The sequence below is a fragment of the Pavona decussata genome, unplaced genomic scaffold (genome assembly GCF_977016875.1).
Source record: "Pavona decussata unplaced genomic scaffold, jaPavDecu1.1 SCAFFOLD_510, whole genome shotgun sequence".
Lineage (NCBI taxonomy): Eukaryota > Metazoa > Cnidaria > Anthozoa > Scleractinia > Agariciidae > Pavona > Pavona decussata.
Window position 1 is genome coordinate 241,626 of NW_028145827.1, and position 22,610 is coordinate 264,235.

The 22,610-nt window shown below is 37.8% G+C and overlaps 2 protein-coding genes across 4 annotated transcripts in view; one reads left to right on the forward strand and one right to left on the reverse strand.

The window, feature by feature from the left end:
• The window catches only part of LOC146450031 (uncharacterized), a 33,799-nt gene extending 16,339 nt beyond the window's left edge, over nt 1-17,460 (reverse strand). The window contains exons 1-7 of the mRNA XM_085100763.1: nt 17,271-17,460; nt 6,355-6,445; nt 5,229-5,296; nt 3,399-3,468; nt 2,829-2,972; nt 797-1,003; nt 17-108 (exon numbers count right to left, since the gene is read on the reverse strand). Coding sequence (XP_084956889.1) covers nt 17-108; nt 797-1,003; nt 2,829-2,972; nt 3,399-3,468; nt 5,229-5,296; nt 6,355-6,445; nt 17,271-17,348 — 750 coding nt within the window. The 5' untranslated portion in view covers nt 17,349-17,460. The remainder of the gene's footprint in view (nt 1-16; nt 109-796; nt 1,004-2,828; nt 2,973-3,398; nt 3,469-5,228; nt 5,297-6,354; nt 6,446-17,270) is intronic.
• Nucleotides 1-22,610, forward strand: part of LOC146450029 (U7 snRNA-associated Sm-like protein LSm10) — a 139,733-nt gene that overhangs the window by 49,521 nt on the left and 67,602 nt on the right. For 2 of the 3 annotated variants that reach the window (XR_014860401.1, XM_085100872.1), the window contains exon 2: nt 19,041-19,087. Coding sequence is in view for 1 of the 3 variants with exons in the window: in XM_085100872.1 (XP_084956998.1) it covers nt 19,041-19,044 (4 nt within the window). In the remaining 2 variants the exon portion in view is untranslated. Of the gene's footprint in view, nt 1-19,040; nt 19,088-19,348; nt 19,430-22,610 lie in introns of all 3 variants that reach the window. The other variant, XR_014860400.1, reaches the window with a different exon arrangement.

The following is a 22,610-nucleotide window of genomic DNA, read 5'->3' on the forward strand; positions in this document are numbered from 1 at the left end:
CAACTTTGATTCTCACCTCATCTATGACATTGCATCTCACATCATCTTTCAAATTTTTTAAATGACTTTGCACCAAAGTAAGAAGTTTTACAGCCTTTACTCTGTTCACTAAGGAAAGTAAATCAAGAAAGAAGAGGAAGAATAAATTGAATAAAACTTAACATTAAACCAAAATACTAGATTTAAAGTAAAGTGCTGCCTAGTAATAAGGTCTAGGCTCATTTATTCAAAAAGCCTTTCATGGGACTTATTTTGAGGGATCGGCTTTTTCAGGGTGGGGTTGGAGGTGGTGGGGGAGGGTACATAGTGTTCCCAATAGTACTGCGGCCATGCTAAATGCATTGGCACTCGCATAACAATACAATGTATTACCACTGACTATTACAAGGGGGCACTGCCATGGCCATTTTGCTGCATTTTGGTTACAACTGCTTTGAAGAACCTGTTTTGTAACATGGAAATGCTCTTACAACAACAGGAAAAAATATTAAGCTTTTTCTCCTAGGAAGAACAAACCATTTATAATCAATTTTTAGCAACTTCTCCAAAACTTGAAAAATTGGCCATTTTTTTCAAGTTGCAAACCACTTCAATCCTAGCCATCCAAAGCCATGCAAACATAATTAAGAGTAGTTTCTGTGTTTTAGTAGGTTTATTGCTAACAAAACTAAACCACTGTTTTAACGATTCCATTGAAACAAATACAGTTTTTGGCTGTTCATAGTGACACTAAAAATATGTGACACTGCCCCTTTAACAATGCCCTGTTAAACCTGACAGTGAGCAGATCACTTACCATCTTCATCCAGTAACCAAACAAATGCAAGAAGACAGCAACTCAATACAAGAGGAGCACAGCTAATGTTGTTGTTAGAGAATGCTTTAAACAATAAAGGTAGCAGCTGCTTTAATGTATGATCTATGTTTGATACAGTAAATAAATCTGTTGCATCTCTTGAAGCTTCTTGATCCAAATCACCAATAATTTTAAAGGCCTCAAAAGCTGCAAATATCAAGTGAAGAAAAAAAAACTACTTATTAATAATTAATGAACCAAAACAGCTTCTTTTTCTTGACATCAAGACAAATTCGCCCAGCATATACATGTTGTGGTTAAAAATTTTGTTTTGGTTATTTCCCTTTATCTTAGATTATGGTAATGATACTGGACAAAGGAAAAAATAATTTTAACTGGTTTGAAAAATACTAATCAAAAGAAAAAAAATCAACCACAACATATACATTACTGAAGTGTCATCAGGTAACTATTGAAAAACTACTGCTCACTAAAGTTTGTCTTTTAAAAGTTTGGGAAAAAATGAACTGATATTAACAAGTTTCAGTACAAACTGAACAAGCTACAATCTTGGTCAAAACTGTAGAGAAACGTTTTGTTGACCAACAAACTCCACCAAACAGTGACACATCAACAACTCACCCCCCCTCCCCTCATCAGTACTGGTCTGCCATTGACAAAAAAACTGGGTAATCATCTGACCTACCAAGCAACATTGAGTGAGGGGAAGGGGGGTTGAAGGTTCACTACTCTCAGACTGTGTTTTTGTTAAGGGAGATTGAAATCTATATGCGCAATTCATATTTTTCTCAGCTAGTTTTGTCCAAGATTGTAGTTTAAGGAACTTTAATTTTAATCATCAGGGCTTGACCTAAATCTCACAAATTTATCAGCAGTAAAGCATGATTATTACTGCTACTCGGTACTGGTAGGCACGAATGCAACATATAGATATAATAAAATCATTGTAAATGTACAAGCCTGATAAGAAAATAGTCATTAAAGTGTATGTTTCTTGTCTGATAATGAGCCTGTTTCCCAAATTAGAGCAGATTTGTAGTAGTTTGGATTTCATGGGAAAATTTCCACTTACATGTAGTGTAGCATGGTTTTTGGCCAAACCCAGCCCTTCAGTTGTAAAAAAATAGGCAAGACATGCAGGAAACATTTCATGACATAACTTACAACAGACTGGTTTTTTAAAACAGTTTTTCAAAAACTCAATAAATTTCAGTGAAATCAATTTGTGAGTGGCCTAACTAAGCTGTCTGCATAGAAAAGTTGGACAGTTCAGGGTACCAATCAGAACGCTTTTTCATTGTCGACCAGTACGAGTTCAGCTAAAATATTGTCATAGTGGAGGAAAGAAAGTAGGATTGGTTCACCAGAGTTGAGTAAAGGCTGTATAAAGCCTGATCATCTCAGTCGTGTAGCTTAAGTCAATTTATTTATTGCTAGTTATGTTTATTCATCAATAGTTACTACGTGAAACTCCCGGGGAGGCTCGAATACACCTCCGAATTCTTGATAGGGGTCTGACACCCGGTTCTTCAAATCCTGACCCTATTTCAGACCAACACGCCATTTTCCACACCCCATTTTCAGATAAGGCCTCGAAAATCCTACCCGTTTTCAGACCTGGCTTCTGGCGTAATTAAGCTTTGCATCAACACGGTAGTCAAGAATTTGTAAATTTCACTTGAAAATTCAGCTCAAATGATATATTTTGGATGCTTCTCTTTCTATACTATTCATCTAAGGTTGAAAAGACCAATACCTTTCTAAAGACGCTCTCATGGTTCCCTTGAAAACCACACCCGATTTAAGACCATAATGGTCAAAATCTATATTTAATACCTGTTTTCAGACCAAAATGTCTCAAAAGCCATAGCCTTCGGGGCAGCACATACATGTACCTATATAGCTTATGCATGTATCGGAAAGTACCTCCCCCCTCCTCCCTCTCCCGTGGGTGAAGCTGCTTGGTCTTTAAAGCTTTCTGGCAATTCTGGAAAGAAAGAGTGTGAAGTACCTCTCAAAAGGCTTTTGTGAAGAATGAAAGTACTTTTGTGATGTCCACCGACAGGTAGATTTGTGTGTCCCCGCAGCAACAGGTGGCTTAAATTATACACAATGGCAAGTTCATAACATATAAAGGAAGACTCTGGTGGAAGACCTGGAAAAACACATCAAAATAACATTGGGTTTAACAACATTTAAGGTAGATTCCTGTCACAATCTATGTGAAGGAAACCATTCAATTTAAGTAAATTATTTAAAACAGCTGTAATCTACTCAATGCAATAAGACTTTAGTTTATCTTGGGTAACAATACAAGTTATAGATCATATTGGAAAAGAGATTCTTGTCTATTAACAAAGAGAGCAAGAACTGATTGAAAATCTCAGACTAAAGAAGGAGTCCTTTGGCATAATGCAACTCTGGAAGATTCCTGTTTTCTATAACTTTTCCAAGGTCAGACAAACTACTTTGACATCTGGTGTTAACAGACAAGATGTTTACACTCACATATGAGCCATGCTTATTACAAGTGGCTTTGAAAATAATTACCATTTACAATTTTCATGATTAAAACAAATACCTTGGACTTTTTCCAGCAGAGATTTAAAGTTGTCCACAACTTCCTTTATTGTTTTTTGACCGTCATCTTCCTTTTTTATGGGGACAAAACAAAAAGAAATGGCTCAGTTGTAATTAACTAACTGTCTAAAAAAGCAACATCAATGAAAACGTCTTTTGCAAATTACTACTGACAAATTCACTGTTAAAAATGTACCGTTAGTAATACTTATTCCATCTGCTTGAGCCTGTAAAATGTAGCCAAACTATACTGGAAAAGTGTTAATGTTAAGGTTACCCGATACCTTCAGAGGTGTCTCGCGTTTAAGCGATGTAGCGCGTTCAGTTTAAACTGTAGATACCTAAACCCCTATATCAAATTAAAGCTTATAGAGCTGACTATCAAACCATACCAAGAATTTTGAAATAAAATAAATTGTCGAATTTTTCATGACCTCTAATTGCGACCGTCCGAATCACTTTTTTACAGCTACAAGTCAAAGTGAATTTTGTTTTTTGCTAATTTAATTTGCTCCTCAGTTTCCGGACCCAAAGCGCTAAAAAAATGTGTCTGCGTTTTGCCATATTCAATCGCAGTGAATAGTTATAGAGCATTTTCGAAATAGGATGAAAAAAATGTGGAGTGATCGTACAAAAATCGCTCTCGGAGAAAAAATATTTCGAAATAAAAAATTCGCAGACACGTGTTTGTTGTTTATATGTTAAACTAGCTACTGTCCAAATTTGAAGGCAAACGAACAAATTCCTTTTGAGTTTCAGCTCTTTGAAGTGGCTCCTCCGAGGGGAAAAAAATTTATTCGAGAAAACAGCGCTAAAAATTTGGCAATTCATTTTATTTCAAAATTCTTGGTTTAGTTGGATAGCCAGTTCTATAAGCTCTAATTTGATATAAGGGTTCAGGTATTTACAGTTTAAACCGGACTTGCTACATCGTTTGGACGCGAGACACCTCTGAAGACACCTCTGAAGGTACCGGGTAACCTTAACAAGAATGGAGTAATTCACCATTGCATGCTAACATTCTCCATAAAACCTTTCTTTGAGCATGTTGCAATACAATCTGCTACATTTCTATCCTTTGTTTTGTATGGCTGAAAGGCATAAATATCTCTATTCATGTCTCATCAAGTGCTATGTGAATCTCTTGTACAATGGTCTAGTAAAAGTCAGAGTATCACTCTCTTACTGTATAAATTGGCTTACTGTTGGATTGTTAAATTGGATCTACCCTTAGTGTCTCTAATTTTGTATTTAGTTAGGCTTTTACATGATTGTAGATTGTGTAAGTTTTGGACCTGCCTACAACTTGTCCAAAATAAATATATAAATAAATAAATCACTTTATTTAAGTGTCAATGTATTTAGTGTGGAGCACTAATTGGGGACACTTTCCAGATCGAATTGGAATTTAGAAGTGTTGGTTTTTGAGGAAAGGGGAAAACCAGAGTACCCGGAGAAAAACCTCTCGGAGTAAAGACGAGAACCAACAACAAACTCAACCCACATGTGACGCCGAGTCCGGGATTCGAACCTGCGCCACATTGGTGGGAGGCGAGTGCTCTCACCACTGCGCCATCCCTGCTCCCCACAGTGCTCCAACCCAGTGCTGGTCTTAAATACAGTTAATAGTGCTAGGGAGATATGTAAGGCTTTATGGTCATGTTATGGGAGTTGTCTGTCACGCTGATCGCAGAACGGTGTTCGCCCTTTATGCCAAACATCACATTGTTATTGTTTGTCTGTTGAGATCTCTAGCTAAATTAATGATCATAGGAACTGCAACGTTAAAGGAAACTTAACAGTCCATTATTGTGTCAACTATTTTACTCACTTTTAACCGATGCACAAGTAAGTCATTTTCAGTGATCCATTCCTTGACATCAAAGCTCAGAAAAGAAACTGAAATGTAAGCAAACTTGAATTTATAGATAGTGTGAATAAGTCGGCTTGTCAAGAACTAAAGGCAACAACCATTTCCAGCAGTAATATTGCAGCTGGAAGAACAAAATAAGTTACCCAATGTCATAGTATGACATTTGTTGCTTTAAAAGCAAGTATGATACTTGCCTTTACCACCCTAGTTGTTGTTACTTTTTTCTTATTGAATAATAATAATAATAATAATAATAATAATAATAATAATAATAATAATAATAATAATAATACTATTAAAAGAGATTTTCTCAAGCATATAACAGCAAAAATGAACAATAACATCTGACATTTCGGAGTGATCATGACTCCATTTTCAAGGGAACTGTGTAACAAATCATGCAAATTACATCATTTAAAGTGCGAGGTACCAAAATTACACAAATACTTTTGCACCAAATTATAGAGCGAAAATTGTAACATGCAATCGGACTCTATTTGTGCAAAAGTATTTGTGTAATTTTCGCACCCCATTATGTTAATTTTTGCGTGAAGATTGCTTTAAATGATGTAATTTGCATGATCTGTATGATCTGCTACATACAGTAGTTCCCTTGAAAATGGAGTCATGATCACTCCGAAACGTCCGATAATTAAATAATATTAATAATAATAAATGTCTTTATTTAATTAATTGTCATCAGGAAAACATATTGTTGGACTCAATATTGTAACCTGGAACAGTCATTGTACTGTAACTGACAAATTATGACAGAAGTTTCCATAAAACATGTTTTGTAATCTTAATAATGTTGTGCTTCTTTGAAGAAAAGAAGCACCTTCTGATCTCTACGACAAAAATGTTTATCAAACACAATGTATTGAAAGAAAAAAAAAAGAAAAAAATGCATATTTTTAAAATAAACTGATTCGGTCAAGAGAGGAGAATGTCATAATATTGAGTTTACTTGTAGCAGGAGTCAAGCTCAAGAACAGGTCAAATTATAATCAAACTCAGAATATTTTAAGCTTCAGTCACACAATAACAACTCATTAGTCAAAAAAAGCAAATAAAAATTACTTACCTTTCTTGAAAATTTCAGAGCATTTAGTCAGGCAACTAGCTGACTTTCTCATCTGGACATAATCCCTCCTTAATGGGCATGAAAACTGCAACTATTCAGAAATAAAGCAACACGATTATGTATATGCATATTTGGAAAATTGCAAAACAGCTGGAGAAGATTAAAAACAAACTAACATGAACCAGGCCAACACTGATGACAACCATACCCAGTTTGCGAACTGTCAACAACAACAACAACAACAATTTATTTGGTATTCCCACATGAGTACATGGTATTACCTAAAATTACAAAAGGGTCTCTCACTAACTCAAATAATTAAAGTCTGTCTATAATCCATACATGAATGGATATAGGCAGCTGTAAGTCTGCAAATAGTAGGATCAACATTGTTAAAAAGAAAAATAATTTTAGAACTATTGTCAAAACCATTGAAATGAGGATATTTGCTTGTTATGTCTTCAAAAAACTTTCAACGTTAATTATCGTAAAGGTGGCAATGGATTATAAAATGCAAATCATTTTCAACTTCATTAAAGTGGCAGAAAAGGCAAATTCAGGGATTTTAAGGGGTGTCTCGAAAACGAAGACCTCTAAAACAAAGACCCTAAGACCCTAAGACCCCAAAAACTCGAAAAGGAAGACCCCTAAATGTTCCAAGTATAAGTCCAAAAAACAAAATAGCAAAAAATACATTATTTCATACCTCAAGTGAGATTTAATTCCTTCCTGTGGTCCTACCATGATTTTCCGCCATCTTGAGCTGAGCAGCCGCGTTTCTTGGAATACTGACCGGAAGTGTGTTTCCCGGTCCACTGGACCGGAAGCGCGTTTCCGAAGGTCTCAGTTGCGCTGCCAACTAGCAAAAGAAACGAGTGTTAAATCCCTCCTTCTCGGAACTACAACCACCCGATCGTGAGAGCAAAAGAAATGAAGCCAAGGCTTTCTACTATGGAAGTTGCTGTAATGATTTTGAAGTTCTTCAATCCCTAGTGTCGATTCCTATTTTTAACAAAATTCATCAGCCTCCATGTAAAATAGGCCTCATCACGGTTTTCGACGCCATTTTGACCAGTAGGCAAACAGGCTTGAAATAACAGTGTTTGTATGGAAATCCGATGTCAAATAATTTTCATAAAACATCGCTTCTGAAAAATTCGTGAATTGGAAACTTTTGGCACGAGGAAAAGGATTTTACGAAAAAAATTGGAGGGATGTAAGCTGTGCCAGAAAGCGTCCAGTCGTGTTTTGAACTTTCCATACATTTCCCTGTATTTTTTCCAGTGAACTATGGCTTAGTAGCAGTTCACAGCTATAGAGATAAATGTATGCATGTACTTGGGATTGAAGAACCTCAAAATCATTACAGGAACTTTCATAATAGAAAGCCTAGGCTTCATTTCTTTTGCTCTCACAAAAGCGTGGTTGTAATTCCGAGAAGGATCGATTTAAGACTCGTTTCTTTCCAGGTTGTAGTTGGTAATTAAATAAAATCCCAGCAGCGCAACTGAGACGTTCGGAAACACGCTTCTGGTCCAGTGGAGCCAATCTCGTACCCAGAGTCTTCAGGCTTTTTGGTCAGCGGGGCAACCCCGGGAAGACTCTGGGGACATCAAAAAAATTCAAATTTTTTGATTGGCTGTTCCGTAACGATTTCCATTGTTCTACCGCAGAAATCCTGGGGTAATAAAATTCGATGTCCCCAGAGTCTCTCCTGGCGACTAACCGCTGGCCAAAGAGCCTGAGGACTCTGGGTTGGGTGCGAGATTGCAGTGGAGCGGGAAACACACTTCCGGTCAGTATTCCAAGAAACGCGGTTGCCCAGCTCAAGATGGCAGATGACCACAGTGATGCCAACTCTCCCGCTTTTGGCGGGAGACTTACGCTTTTTTGCTTCATCTCCCGCTTTCCCGCTTTGTTACACAAATCTCCCGCTTTTTACGTCGACTATAAATATTGAATACTTAGTGAAAGATTGAACGCTGATTACGGCTTTTTTGTTTTCGTTGAACCATAAAGAAATGTTGAAATTACGGTAGAACGGTGAATCCCCCCCCCCCCCCCCCACTCAAGGCCTAAATATAGCCCCAATTCCAAAGGCCTCGGAGGCTCTTCGCTGTTGCTGACACGGTTCTGCTGGCTGCCCCTGAAGATTTCTGGACGTCTCCCGATTTTTGAACTCCGTGGGTTGGCATGTATGTGACCATGAACCAGGAACTTTCATAATAGAAAGCCTAGGCTTCATTTCTTTTGCTCTCACAAAAGCGTGGTTGTAATTCCGAGAAGGATCGATTTAAGACTCGTTTCTTTCCATACATTTCCCTGACCCGGGGGTAGGACCACAGGAAGGAATTAAATTTCACTTGAGGTATAAATTAATGTATTTTTATGTTATTTTATTTTTTTGTACTTACACTTGGAAATTTTGGGGGTCTTCGTTTTCGAGTTTTCGGGGTCTTAGGGTCTTCATTTTAGAGGTCTTCGTTTTTCGAGACACCCGATTTTAAGGGGTTTTGGGTATTGTGTGTCTGCCAGTTTCAATCCGTAATCCATGATTTCCGAAACTATTTAAATTTATTTACCGTTTTCTTGCGAGAGGGATTGTTTATTGTGTTCAAAAGATCAGCTTTGTGAGAGTCAGTTTTAAACATGGAGTAAAACTTCAATTTCTTGTTTTGTTTTATCAAATTTAATTGATGTTGAGTCAATTCTTTATTAAGTGTTAGTCTGACCTGAGAGATAAATGTGTTTAAATTTAATGTGTTTAGGTTTGATTTTTTACAGAGGTCATTAACTTTTTGCATAAGGCTCATCTGGTTTTTGTCTGCCATATGTGTTGATATGTGTAAGCATTGTGTGGCAATACTTTTTTTTGGTTTGTTTTCTGAATGTATCCAAAACTTGATGACATTTAAGTCGGTTAGTCCTTTCAGTGGCAATCGACGGAGTTCATTTCTACAGGCTATGTTTAAGCATTGTTTGTTTATAATAATATACCTAGAACTTGTTTACAATCAAGAATTGGTTCATCCTTAGCGTGCGTATATCAAGTTATGGATACACGCGGGAAGTTTGGAGAGCATGAGAGAAGTGTAACTCAAGCTTCTTGAGTGCTCTCCAAACTTCCCAAGTGCATCCATAACTCGGTATACGCACTGCTAAAAGCATGAACCAATTCTTTTATAACAATTAGTGAAAATAAAGTAAACGATTCCTGGAAAACAGGTTTTGTTCCAGATTAATTACAAAATTCTCTGTACAAAATAAAGGCGAAAATGGTTTCTCATATTGGTTTAATGTTAACATTTCATTAAGCTTGAAGCTCTTATAAATATACATTTTTTATGATGTTGTCTCTCTGTAAAAGTTTTTTTAATAACAGCGCGTGCATGCTTCCCCCAACTGACTTGCACACGTCATCGGATGGACGCACGACCGTGCATATGTTGAGAAATGTACCATGATGATGCCAATAAGAATTAGATTAGGATGCACGCACGCTATGTTATAAAAATAAACAATTATGTGTTTTTTCAATAATATCTTTCTCCCACGAGTTATAATCATGTTTATCATAAATGCTCCTAACCTCAGAACCATACAGGAGAATAAGGAGATAATAATTATTAAGGAATTAAATATTTTGTTAACAACATCGATTGCCAATTTTCAAAAATCAAGGAAGCGACGAGTTGCAAAAATTGATTTTCATTTTCATTTTGTTTTCCTTAAAACTACCATTAAATCAAAATCTTCCCCCGATATAAGTGTAGTTATTGAGTCAATATCAATTTTACCTTCATTTATGTAAAAAATGTGTATCATGGGTCGATTTTCTGTGGGTTTACCTAAAACACAGAATCCGGAATCAGGAATCCAGAATAAAAAAAATAAAAATGAAAATTCGTCGACCCTAAAATTTCAACAAAGAAAAATTGTAATATCATTCAGGAGCCCAGTGAAATTTTCAAAAGTTTCCCTTAGATTTCAATTGCTTAGGCAGTTGAGCCACTCATTTGGAATAAAGGTTCCCAATCTTCAAATTAAACGTACTCTTAAATACCCCCACACCTCTTCCTACTCAATAACGTTTCCCCCTGCCATAGCAAGTAGAAAGACAATGAAACGTAACTAGAGAAAAGAGTCAGTGTTGCATTTATCACTCATCAACTCTTCGCAAGACTCACTGTCTTTGCATAATAATATAAAAAGTCTTGAAACAAGTCCGTATGGGGGTGGCTTAGATTTCATCTAAAAAAAAAAAGCTTCAAATTGGCACCGACCCTGGATAGACAGCGGGCAAATTTATTTATTCATTTATCAACTCATCCGTCCGTCCGTCCGTCGGTCCGTCCGTCCGTCCCTTGATTGTTTGTTCGTTCATTCATTTATTCCCTTCGTTCCTTCGCTCACTCACTCAATGGCTCGTGGTTCTGTCATGCCTGCCGGCACACATTGGTACGTTCAATCATGTATGCTATATTCATTTATGCACCTCTTTACCAAAGAGAGTCGAGCTGCTGATACAAAGGAAATGTTTCATGTCGATGGCCTTTTTTGAAATACAGTAAGAACTTCAGGAGCCTGTGAACGATTTCCCATAATTTAGTAATCAGAATAGCAGGATGTAGATAACAAATTATTTTATATCCTCTAATTCCAGATACCTTGGAAGCCGTAGATCTGTTGATTTTGATTTAGAGGTTATAAGTCTAAATATTTTAAGCCCCATTCCCACCCTCATGCCAAAACAATTTGTTGAGCCGTAATATACGTTAGTCACAAATTATGTTATGACACGTGTAAAGATATATTTCCATCGTCACCATTGTGAATGCGCTGATTTGCCTACTGTTCAGGTGTCAAAACACCACCAATCGTACACATCTCTCTCTCCTAGCTTTTCCGAAAGAACGAAAATCCCTTACTCACAAGCCAATCAGCATACGGCAAGTTACAGAGAAAAAGAAAAATAGAAAGAAAAGAAAGTCTTTCCTGATTTACTGATTCCGTGTATTTGATTTTATAAACATAGATAGGTGTCGTTCTGGTGTGTTTTAAAGTTTTACGCTCCAAAGGGACTGTCTTAAAGGGACTGTCTTAGAATAATAACACAATAGGCTTAACTGCAGCAATTGAAATCTTAGGCAAACTTTTAAAAATTTCCCTGGGCTCCTGACTGATATTATAATTATTTTTCAAGAGCTATAAAAACTGTTTCCCAAGTGACTTTTACTTTCGTTGAAATTTTCATGTCGACAAATTTTCATAATTTTTTTGTTTTTGTTTTTTTATATACCGGATTCCGGATTCCGGATTCCAGATTCCGTGTTTTAGGTAAACCCATTTTCTGTCAAGGGGTGATACATATTATCGATTACCCTGTGCATGTGGGTAAGGGGGAGATGGGGAGGGCGGGGGGTGAAGCAGAACTGGTGAAGTATTCGGGTACCAAATACTCAACAAGACAATTAGCTATTATTGTTGTCACTTGACAAGAAAAACAACCTAATATTTTGTGGAAAATAATCTTAGAATAACTGATCCAGTCTTGAGGATCGAAATGATTATAAGGCACATAAATTATGTCTAAATGTCAAGCTAGCTACACCATGCAGGAACATGCGCATACTTAGAAATCTAACCACACATAGGGCTGATTCTCGGTTTTCACTGTCACGCCATTGAAAAAAAAATCGAAACCATTCCGTGAATGAAGTCAAGAAATTGACATGGTATAGAGGATAAATAAATAAGGCATCTGTCCAAGTGTCAGGTCTGTGCGGTATTCCGTACTCGAGTTATTTGACAAAATGTTTCACATAAATTTATAGAGCTTAGTATGGAGACGCCATGTTTGTGTCCCTCTGAGGGGCACAAACATGGCGGCCGGAAATGCGAAAAAACATCTGGAGTTCACTTTTGCCAGAAAAAGGGGTTTGTTTGCCCTTGTGAATTTTCGAATGTTTAGATTAATATTTCTCCTCAAACTTAAATTGTTTAGAATGCTGAAAATCACGCGAAGTTTCATTTTTAAGATACGGAAAAGCTCTGTCACGGCCGTCCTCCTTATGTCACACACGATGGAAACTCGGAAATTGAAACTGTTCTATTTTCAAAAGGAAGCACGACATCGAGCTAAGAAATTGTTAACAGACATATTGTTAGGTAATCTCTCCTTGAATAAAGGTAAAAACTTTGTAGGCCTCCCAGTTTTGAATTCTAGAATTTGGTGGCGTCACGTGAAAACCAAGAATAGCCTTTGAATTAACTTTGCCTGCAGTTTACTCTCTCAACTGGTCGTTTCTAGCTTTTCTGCAATAAAACTATGCTTTGTATCAGTGTGTTGAATGTTATGATAAGTTGGTTGTCCTGTGCAAGGTATTGTAATGTGATCTTAAGGATCACGTGTGGAGTAAAAGTACTGGAATAAAAGCTCTTGAAGTTGAAGCTTGTGGATGTGTATTTTCTCGTACTCATAACATGGTACCAGGATCTCTTTAAAAGAAACCTCTCTGACTCCCAACTCCGACATGGAACGTATCAAACCTCCCTCAGAATTGGATATTGATAGTCTCAATCTCGCAGATGTGTGGAAGGAATGGAAGGAAGCGTGGGAATTGTATCGGATATCGAGTGGCCTTCACGAAAAGGACGATGCCATACAGATAGCAACTATCCAAAGTATTCTCGGGATCAAAGCAAGACGGGTGCTCAAAACCCTACCAAACATTCCCGTAAATATCACGGAAAGGACTGTTGCAGGTATTTTAACGGCGCTGGAAACGTATTGTGTTCCTCGTAAGAACACAACCTACGAACGATACGTCTTCAGAATGACCATTCAAGAAGATCGCTCGTTTGACATATTTGTTACAGATCTCAGAAGAAAAGCTGAATACTGCGATTTCGGGGCGATTAAGGATTCTCTGATACGAGATCAGATTGTGGTGGGCATAAATGATCCCAAACTACGAGAGCGGCTGCTACGCGAGACGGATTTGACACTCGAGAAAGCCATGAAATTATGCAGAATTACGGAACAATCTCAGGAACACTCGAAAATCATCATCTCACCAGCCACTCAGACGGGTAACATCGACGCTGTAAGGAAGACAGAGCCACCGGCGGACACAACAAAATCTAAAAACGAAGACTCGCGTAGAATAATGAAATGCAAATTCTGTGCAGCGTCTCATGACAGGGGAAATTGTCCGGCCTATGGAGCCACGTGTCACAACTGCAATGGAAGAAATCACTATGCTCGGTGCTGCTTCAAATCGAAGAATGGCACGGAAGAAAGAAGAGTTCGTCACGTGGAAGTAGAGGAGAAGGGAAACAATGAACTGCTGGAGGGTCTGTACATCGAGGAAATTCAAGGTAGTACTAGAAGGAACATTCAGTCAGATCTACTTGTTAATGACATTCCCGTAAGTTTTAAACTTGACACAGGTGCAGAATGTAATGTAATTTCCTTAGGTCTGGCTAATGAGTTGAATGCTCAGGTACACCCAACAAACATGCTACTTAAGTCGTTTGGAGGGAACCAACTAGATACTGTGGGCAAATGCCTTCTTGACACGAAGGTAAAGGAGGCTAAGGTTTCAACACCCTTGGAGTTTTATGTACTCCGAGATAATGTCCGACCCCTCCTTGGTTTAGAATCATGTTTAGACCTAGAGCTTATCACCTTGAATAACAAAGTAGAACAAATAGGTCTCAGTGTTGATGAAGTTCAGGAAAAATTCACCCTTTTGGATGAATTTCAGGACGTTTTCAAAGGTTTAGGATGTGTTGAGGGAGAGTATAACATTAAATTGAAGCCTAATAGTCACGCTACTATTCAACCACAACGGAATGTACCATTAAGACTGATAGATAAACTCGAAGGAACCCTCAATGATCTTGAAAGAAAAGGTATTATTGCCAAAGTAGAATGTCCAGTTACCTGGGTTAGCAATTTAGTAATCGTTGAAAAAGCAAACAAAACTCTAAGATTGTGTTTAGACCCACCAGATTTGAATGAAGCCATTGAAAAGGAGGATTTCAAACCGCCAAGTTTTGAAACAATTTCAAGTACTCTGAATGGTTGTAAAGTTTTCTCAGTTGTTGACATGTCAAATTGTTACTGGCACCAAAAACTTTCAGAAGAATCCTCATTTCTCTGTGTATTCAATTCCCCTTTTGGCCGATATCGATTTAAGAGAATGCCATTCGGTATTTCATGCGCAAGTGAAGTGGCCCAGAAAATGGTTGAAAAACATTTTGGTGATATTTCGGGTGCATTACCAATTTTCGATGATATCATCATTGGAGGTAGAGATGAACAAGAACATGACTTGATTTTACGCAAGGTGTTGACAAGGGCACGAGAACGAAATATTAAATTTAACCGAGACAAAATCCAATTTCGAGTAAACAAAGTCAAGTACATGGGTGAAGTTGTTAGTGAACTGGGATTTTCACCCGACCCAGACAAAATTTCTGCTATTTACAACATGCCCACCCCATCATGCAAGCAAGATCTGCAAAGGTTATTGGGCATGATCAACTATCTTGCCAAGTATATTCCTAACATGTCTGAATTAACTGCGCCATTGCGATCCTTACTTAAGTCTGATGTGCCATGGGCGTGGTTTCCAGAGCACGATACAGCTCTTACTAAACTCAAGTCGGTCCTGAGTAGTGCTCCAGTCCTGCGATTTTATGACACAAGTTTACCTACTACACTCCAAGTTGATGCCAGTAAAAACGGCCTAGGAGCATGTTTATTGCAACAGAATCAACCAGTAGCATATGCCTCACGTGCCATGTCAAGTTCAGAAATCAATTACGCCCAAATTGAGAAAGAGCTATTGGCAATCGTTTATGGGTGTGAGAGATTTAACATGTATACATATGGGGCAGAAATTGAAGTACTCTCTGATCATAAGCCGCTAGAAAGTATTTTCAAAAAGCCTCTTTTCAAGGTTCCCCCTCGCTTGCAAAGAATGAGGCTTCGTTTGCAAAAGTATAATCTTAAAGTGAGATATGTTCCAGGGAAGTTTCTTTATATTGCAGATACCCTGTCAAGAGCATTTGATCAGTCGAATGTTCCCACTGATGATAATATGCATCATGACATGGAGCATTTTATTCATAGTGTAATTCTCGATCTCCCAATTTCGGATGTGAAATTGATGGAATTACGAGAACTTAATCACAATGATCCTACTATGCAAATGTTAAACAGGTATGCCATGGAAGGTTGGCCCCAACACAAACGTGATGTACCTCCTTCTCTAAAGCCTTTCTGGAATGTCAGGAATGACATTCATGTCACAGATGGCATCCTTCTCAAGGACAACAGGCTTATCATTCCATTTGCATGGAGACAAGATATACTCAAGAAATTGCACATAAGTCACTGCGGCATTGAGAAAACCAAAGCTAATGCGCGAACAACGGTATTCTGGCCTAGCATGAATAAGCATATTGAAGACATGATAATTATCTTGTTGTGAAAAATGTTTGAAATATCAAAGTAAGCAGACCAAAGAACCCATGCAAACTCGAGAGATCCCAGTATTACCCTGGCAAATCGTTGCATCAGATGTATTAGAACACAAAAATCAAAACTACCTTGTGGTCATTGATTATTATTCAAAGTATATTGAGACCATTAGGGTCAATGGCAAAACCAGCAGTGATATCATCCGGTGCCTGAATGAAATTTTTTCGAGACATGGTTATCCACAAACTCTTATTGCGGATAACATGCCCTACAACTCCAGAGAAATGAGGAAATATGCTATGCAATATGGCATTAACATTATAACAACCAGTCCCACATATAGTCAGGCAAACGGTCTTGCAGAGAAGGCGGTTCACATTGTTAAAAATTTACTGAGAAAGGAGTGCAATTTGAATGAAGGTCTAATGGAATACCGTAACACGCCAATAAGCAATTTTCCTTATTCGCCTAACCAAATGTTATTCAGTAGGCAAATCCGAACAAGAGTTCCTGTTCACCCCTCAGTCCTAGTACCACAGGTCTGTCATGACATTCCAGAATTACTAGAAAAACGACAAGCTAAATACAAAGAATTCTATGATCGCCAAGGCTCCAAACAATTGCCCCAACTCAAGGAAGGGGATAGTGTAAGGTTCAAGAAGCCAAGTGACAAGCATTTGTCACGTGCTGTAGTTACAGAAAAACTTGAGACACCCAGATCGTTTATAGTTACTGATGAAACAGGTAGAGAGTATCGAAGAAATAGGCGTCATATTCATCTTACTCAGGAACCACTTGTTACTATAGTAAATGATGATTTCATTGATGAGTCACTGCCTGTAACTATGGAGTCCAGTGTAAACTCTCCAAGTGTAACTAGGGAATCAGATGCTAACCTGGAACCATACCCACCCGATACTGATGCCTCCTCGGCTCCGCGTCGCTCTACTCGGGTTAGATCTGTTCCAGTTTGGCATAAGGATTATGTTATGTAATATAGTTGTATTGTAGATTCATTTACAGTTGAGTTGTTAACTTCTTTTTCCAGTTTTCACTTGTATCAGCATGATCTCATTATGACAGCTAAATAGCTTAAGAAGGGGGATGTTATGATAAGTTGGTTGTCCTGTGCAAGGTATTGTAATGTGATCTTAAGGATCACGTGTGGAGTAAAAGTACTGGAATAAAAGCTCTTGAAGTTGAAGCTTGTGGATGTGTATTTTCTCGTACTCATAACATTGAATAATAAAACAATTATCCTGTTCAATCTTCCGGGATATCCCCTGATTTGAGTAGCTTAGTATTAGGCGATATCTTGCAGGATAATTGCATGCAGAGGCGGTGTAGAAGATGGTCGCTTGCATCAGGCCCCAGATTTGACGAAGGTCAAACGCGACATTGATCAAAAGAGAATCAAGCTCACCTCATGGAGAAAAGCATCTGATAGCTGTTTGTCTAGTTCGCTCAGCTCTCCCTTCACTGCTTGCACTCCTTTGATCATCTTTACTGCGTTCTTTCCTTGGTTATCTGGGGAAATCTCTCGCCATCTTGATATTGACAGGACACATTATGCCTCATACATGATATACTGTCTTCCTTGGGATCTCTTCCCTGGGTTCTAAAACTTCAAAAACTTACAGTCATCTGACTTTGAAAATACACAAAAAAGATTACGGAAAACGTTTTTTGGGGAAATATTTCAAGCAATGGCTCAATATTTAACAGTTTCCTAAAAATCACTTGGCGCTATGTTTTCTTTTGAGATTTTTCTTCCAACTAAGGACATCTAGGTCCCTTTAACAGAGCTGTGGGGAGGGGAGGGGGAAGAATACTCCTTTCCCGCCAAAAATTTCGACTTGCGGGAAAGACTGGGGACCAAATTAGTTTTACAAAATTTCAAAATGGCGAGCGGTCGAGAGCGAGCGACCTCTGAAAAAACATTAGTTTGTCTTTTACAAGCTGTACACGGTCACGGGACCATTGTAGAACTACGAAACGAATCTTCAGCTGAGGGGATGAATTATAATGTCGATGGCTTTATGAATATATTTTCCACGTCTGACGTAAAGTTTTCAAAACAAAATGGACAAGAAGTTATGGACTTTCCAACAATGTTTGTACAGGGCAAGCAAATTCGTTACGTTCAAATACCCGATTTTATTGACATGTGGAAGGCTATTGAAGAACAGGTAACAAAAATAGGGAACAGGAGGAAAGCAAAAATCGGACGACCAGTGAGGAAGGGAGGCAAAAGGTGACGCTTATACAAAGGAGACTTTCAGGTACAGCAGGCTGTGTTAGAATCCAAAACGAAAATTTGCGTTAACCCTGCATATTTCAGAGATGTATAATGTATGGCATTTTTCCCAAATTGAAACTTATTATCTTTTTGAAAAATGCATGGTCTTTGGATTCCAATAGTCCTTGCTATGATATGCTTTTCCTGTATAGTCAGAAACCTCACAAAAGTATTTTTATATATATATATATTAGGAGGCACTATTTCGTGCAGAATATTCTACAGTAGCAGAGGGAGCTGTCATCCTTAAGGTGACCCCTAAAATGTTCTAAATTCTTGCTTTGTGCGTGTGCCCTTGTAATGACCAGCCATGAGTTATGTTCAACACACACTAATTTATTCACAAGCGAAACTTGATATACATCACATGATCATGGAGGTAATGCAATGTCACGCAACTGGTCATATAAAGGTTCTAAATCACCACAGCCCTGAATTATTTTCACCTCCTGACAATAATTTCTCACAAGTTATCATTTTTCAAATTTTCTGGCTAAAAAGCTAAAAGATAACTCAAATAAGATTTCATGGTCATTTTGTATCCAAAGTGGTACCAAACCAGCATGTCCTGGTTTTTCAAAGAGCTGATAACTTTATCTACTGGATAATTCTTTATCCAGTAGATAAAAGGTTCTCAAGGCAAGTAATTTGTTTTATCTGCTACCTTATGAATTCATCCACTGGATAAGTTATCTGTCCTTTGTATAGCTGGGGCTAGAAAGTTTAAAAACCCATACATTTTTTGGGAGGGGAGGGGGGGTGGGTATTCAGGTACACAGTATTAGTGGTGGAGGAGGAGTGGCTGGAAGGGTCTTTTTTGGATTTCAAATTAGCAATGTGGAGACTCTTTGGAGTTAGAAATTTTCTTTTCTTATTATTATTTTTTTTTTTCAGATAGAAAGATTTTGGCACACACCTTTTAAGGGTTGACAACAAAAAAGGTATGCTAGATTTTTGTTCATTTTAAGTGAATAATTAGATTTTCAGAATTTCATTTTTGCAGTAATAACATAGTATAAAACCTTGTAAAATAAGAGATCATGTTCCTGTTTGTGACTGCCCAGTGAACACAAATGTATCATCTGCCACTCTGTCTTAAGTTTATGATTATACATTATAGATGAATACTAAGTGAAAGATACTCAGGTGCGCACATGACTGTCTCTCAATCTCTTTGATCGTTTTTACTTTATAATTTTTACGTGGAGGAAAAAATGTTTGGGCTCTGGTATTAGCCAAATGGTACATTTTTAGGTCTTCAAATTTGGTGGCATTTGCACCAGGTAATCATATTAATTTTATACTTGGGTGCTCTAAATTATGTCCATCTAGGTGACCATGAGCACAGTCATCTCTGTGAACTCGGATACCCCTCCACTCTTTCTTAATTTTCATGCAAATGCTCACCAAAATTGTTTCAGAGAGCCTCCTTCTGTGGCTAGCTCTGTCACTTTTTCAACTGAAGTCTTCCCTCTTCTTTTCCATGCCAGCTAAACTTGCTACAAGGCCACCTTAGCAACAAATTTATTTGGATAGTGGCTTAATGCTACCTATATAAGTGACTTGCCCAATGATGTGCAAGCTCACCAACAACAATACTTATGAGCAAACAAGTTAGGTCAACAGTGAACATTCAATTCACATTCATCAGTCAGGGCACTTATTTACTTATGGTACCTCAAGGGAGTGGGCTTATAAGTTTTGATATTTATTTAAAAAGGAACAATAATGGATACTGTAAAAGTAACATACAGTGAATATTCACTTAATGGTAGGGAATTTTGAAAATCATCAGTGTATTCAAAGAGATACCTTCAGTGTTGTTTGCATCAATAACAAATCTTTCCAGCGCAGTATCTTCTATGACTGATTGGGTTATTCTGTCAAAGGGATTTTTGTCACGTGATTTGCTTATGGCTTGATTTGTACTACCTTGAGCCGTTCTAATCCTATTTGACAAGCCTTGTCTTGAAGCCGTGAATGTTTTCTATCACTGAAACAGAATAGGGGCATTGATTGGAATGAGGGTGCTTACGCAATAGGGGTCGCCTATTAACAAAAATCAGAAGGGGTGCCAATCAAAGAGGGAGAGCTTATTGAAACAAAGGCGCTAAATCAAGTCATTACGGTAATATGCAGGCATGCTGCTTAACAGGGTAGTTAAAAGCTAGTCATTGTCATAGACAAATTAAAGACGTGCTGATTCTGTGGTTATGGGTACCATGGAAATGAGGTGCTTTTTAAAAGGCAATAACTCTTCATTCCATTGTGTTATTTTAATGTTTTTTTTTCTTTCTTTATTGATTATTCAATATGTTAAATACTGGGGAGAGATCTTAAGAGCAATTCTCCAGGAAAGTGAAGCAAAGTTGGAAATGAAAAATTTTAACCCCCCTTCATTTTTTGTGTGGAGGTAGGTTACCTGGAGGGATGAACAAAAACAGTCATATTTGGATCGGCAGGTGCGTCGTTGCCATGGAAACCGCACTTGATCACGTCGGCCTGAGGTCTATGTTTTGACCAAAAAATTCACTCTCAAATAGTAAAAATAAACGAGTCTGGTTATCGAGTGCATGTGAGCCAATTCAATTGAAATTCATACAGATGGTAGAGGCACTCTCCCAGTTTATAAAATTTGCCGTTAGAGTATTTTGGGTTCTATAATCAAGAAGACAATGTTCGTATTACTATGTTGCCTGTCAGCCATTTTGACAAGCAGGAAAAACAAGCACAACCATATTCGTTATTTCTCCGAAAGTACTCTTTCCACATAAACCAAATTAGCAGCAGAGCTTACATAGATATTGAAGTTTATAAATATCATAAAATCTATTTGGGGAAATTTATATTCTGGCCATGGGTGTTGAAGACATCCGAGGCAAGTTGCAAAAAATTGCAAAAATGGAAATGTTGAGGTCCCCAGTAGTTGGCTCAAACAGGCTTTAGATAGGGAATATCAGCTTCAGAGGTTTTTTCATTCATCTTATCTGTTATCTACATTTGATTGATTAGGTTTTGGCCAACGAATTTGATGAAATATAAATTAAAACAAAGCCTACCTTGCACCTTTTGGGAATTTCTTCAGGATGCTTTCGTCGTATAGGATAGCTCTCTCCTCAGTTCGCTCGCTCCATTTTCTTGACCAAATCTTGCACAGACTCTAGCGGAAAGGGCAAATCTAACTGGCTAGCCTCGTCGAACATCTACTTTTAGACCAAAGATGATGATGCATTAACCCGAATAAAGAACAGTCGAACAGGTCAAACACAGTCGTGCGTCGAGTATCGAAATAATTCATCAATACAATCCATCCAGGAAGTTATCAAGATCACAGCTGCGCAAATGCATGTCTGCGACGATTCTGAATATTAAAGTCTTTGGCTAAATCGAGCCGTACATTCCGTGGTGCATGGTTGAGAAGCGAAGAAATCGTTGTTTACGACCTGTTTACGACCAAACGTATGTAGACCGGAAGTGCGAGTAGCAAAACTGCTGACCGGATGTACTTTTAAATGCGATATACGCGCTTTTTGTTTGTTTGTTTTTGTAGCTTCAGCTAAAGCGACATTGTCGCCATGGCATTATCTCTTCTTTAAATATTTTTGGGACAATATATCATTGATAGAGGGATAAAAGGACGACTTTTGATCCGCTTTTATGACTGTTTTACAGAGGTGAATAAAGAGGACAAAATAAAAGCGCTTGACTTATCGTTTTACGCAACCACATAAGCCGCCCATGTTTCCTAGGTTTGTTTGTTTTTTTTTAATTCATTGCTTATTCGATGTTAAGGATGGCCTGCATGTAAGATACGTCGCTGATCTGGGCATTAGCGTACACATTAGAAGTTACGAAGTTGGAATTTTTGACCCACCTCTCCTCCAGAAATAAATAAGTCCGCTCCAAGCCGATAAATTTTACTCATTCAGTACCTAATACCTGCCCAAATTCTGGCATTCTTTCTGTTTGTTTATTTATTTATTTTTTGCTGTTGGGGAGGGGTGACCGGAAGTAAATTTGTGCCGTCGATCAAAAACACTGTAAGGGAAATTTGCATATCGTCGTGCGAAGGAAAATATCCTGGTCGTGACAATGGAAAGTTGTTCTCTTTCAAATCCCAAAAGGGACGTTTGTGAGTGCAGTAGAAACAATATAAAACTCAGTGAATGACAAAGGGATATTTCCAGGCACGGGCAAGCCTACGGACTTATTATAAACCGTGATGAAATCAGCGACGAAATGGATCTTAGTCTTTGCCGTGCAGGTAAATAAATGTGACATTTCACACGCGAATTTTTCATTCTCTTGTCACGAATAGTTTATCATAACTAAATTTGTAATTGCATTTTCACAGTCTTAAAAGCAATCTTTTTTTTTTTTTTTGGGTGCAGCTATGATGATCATGCGTTCAACTTTCACCCAAGCTTCAGTTCAGCTTCATTTCCTTTGTTTTTGTTTTCATTC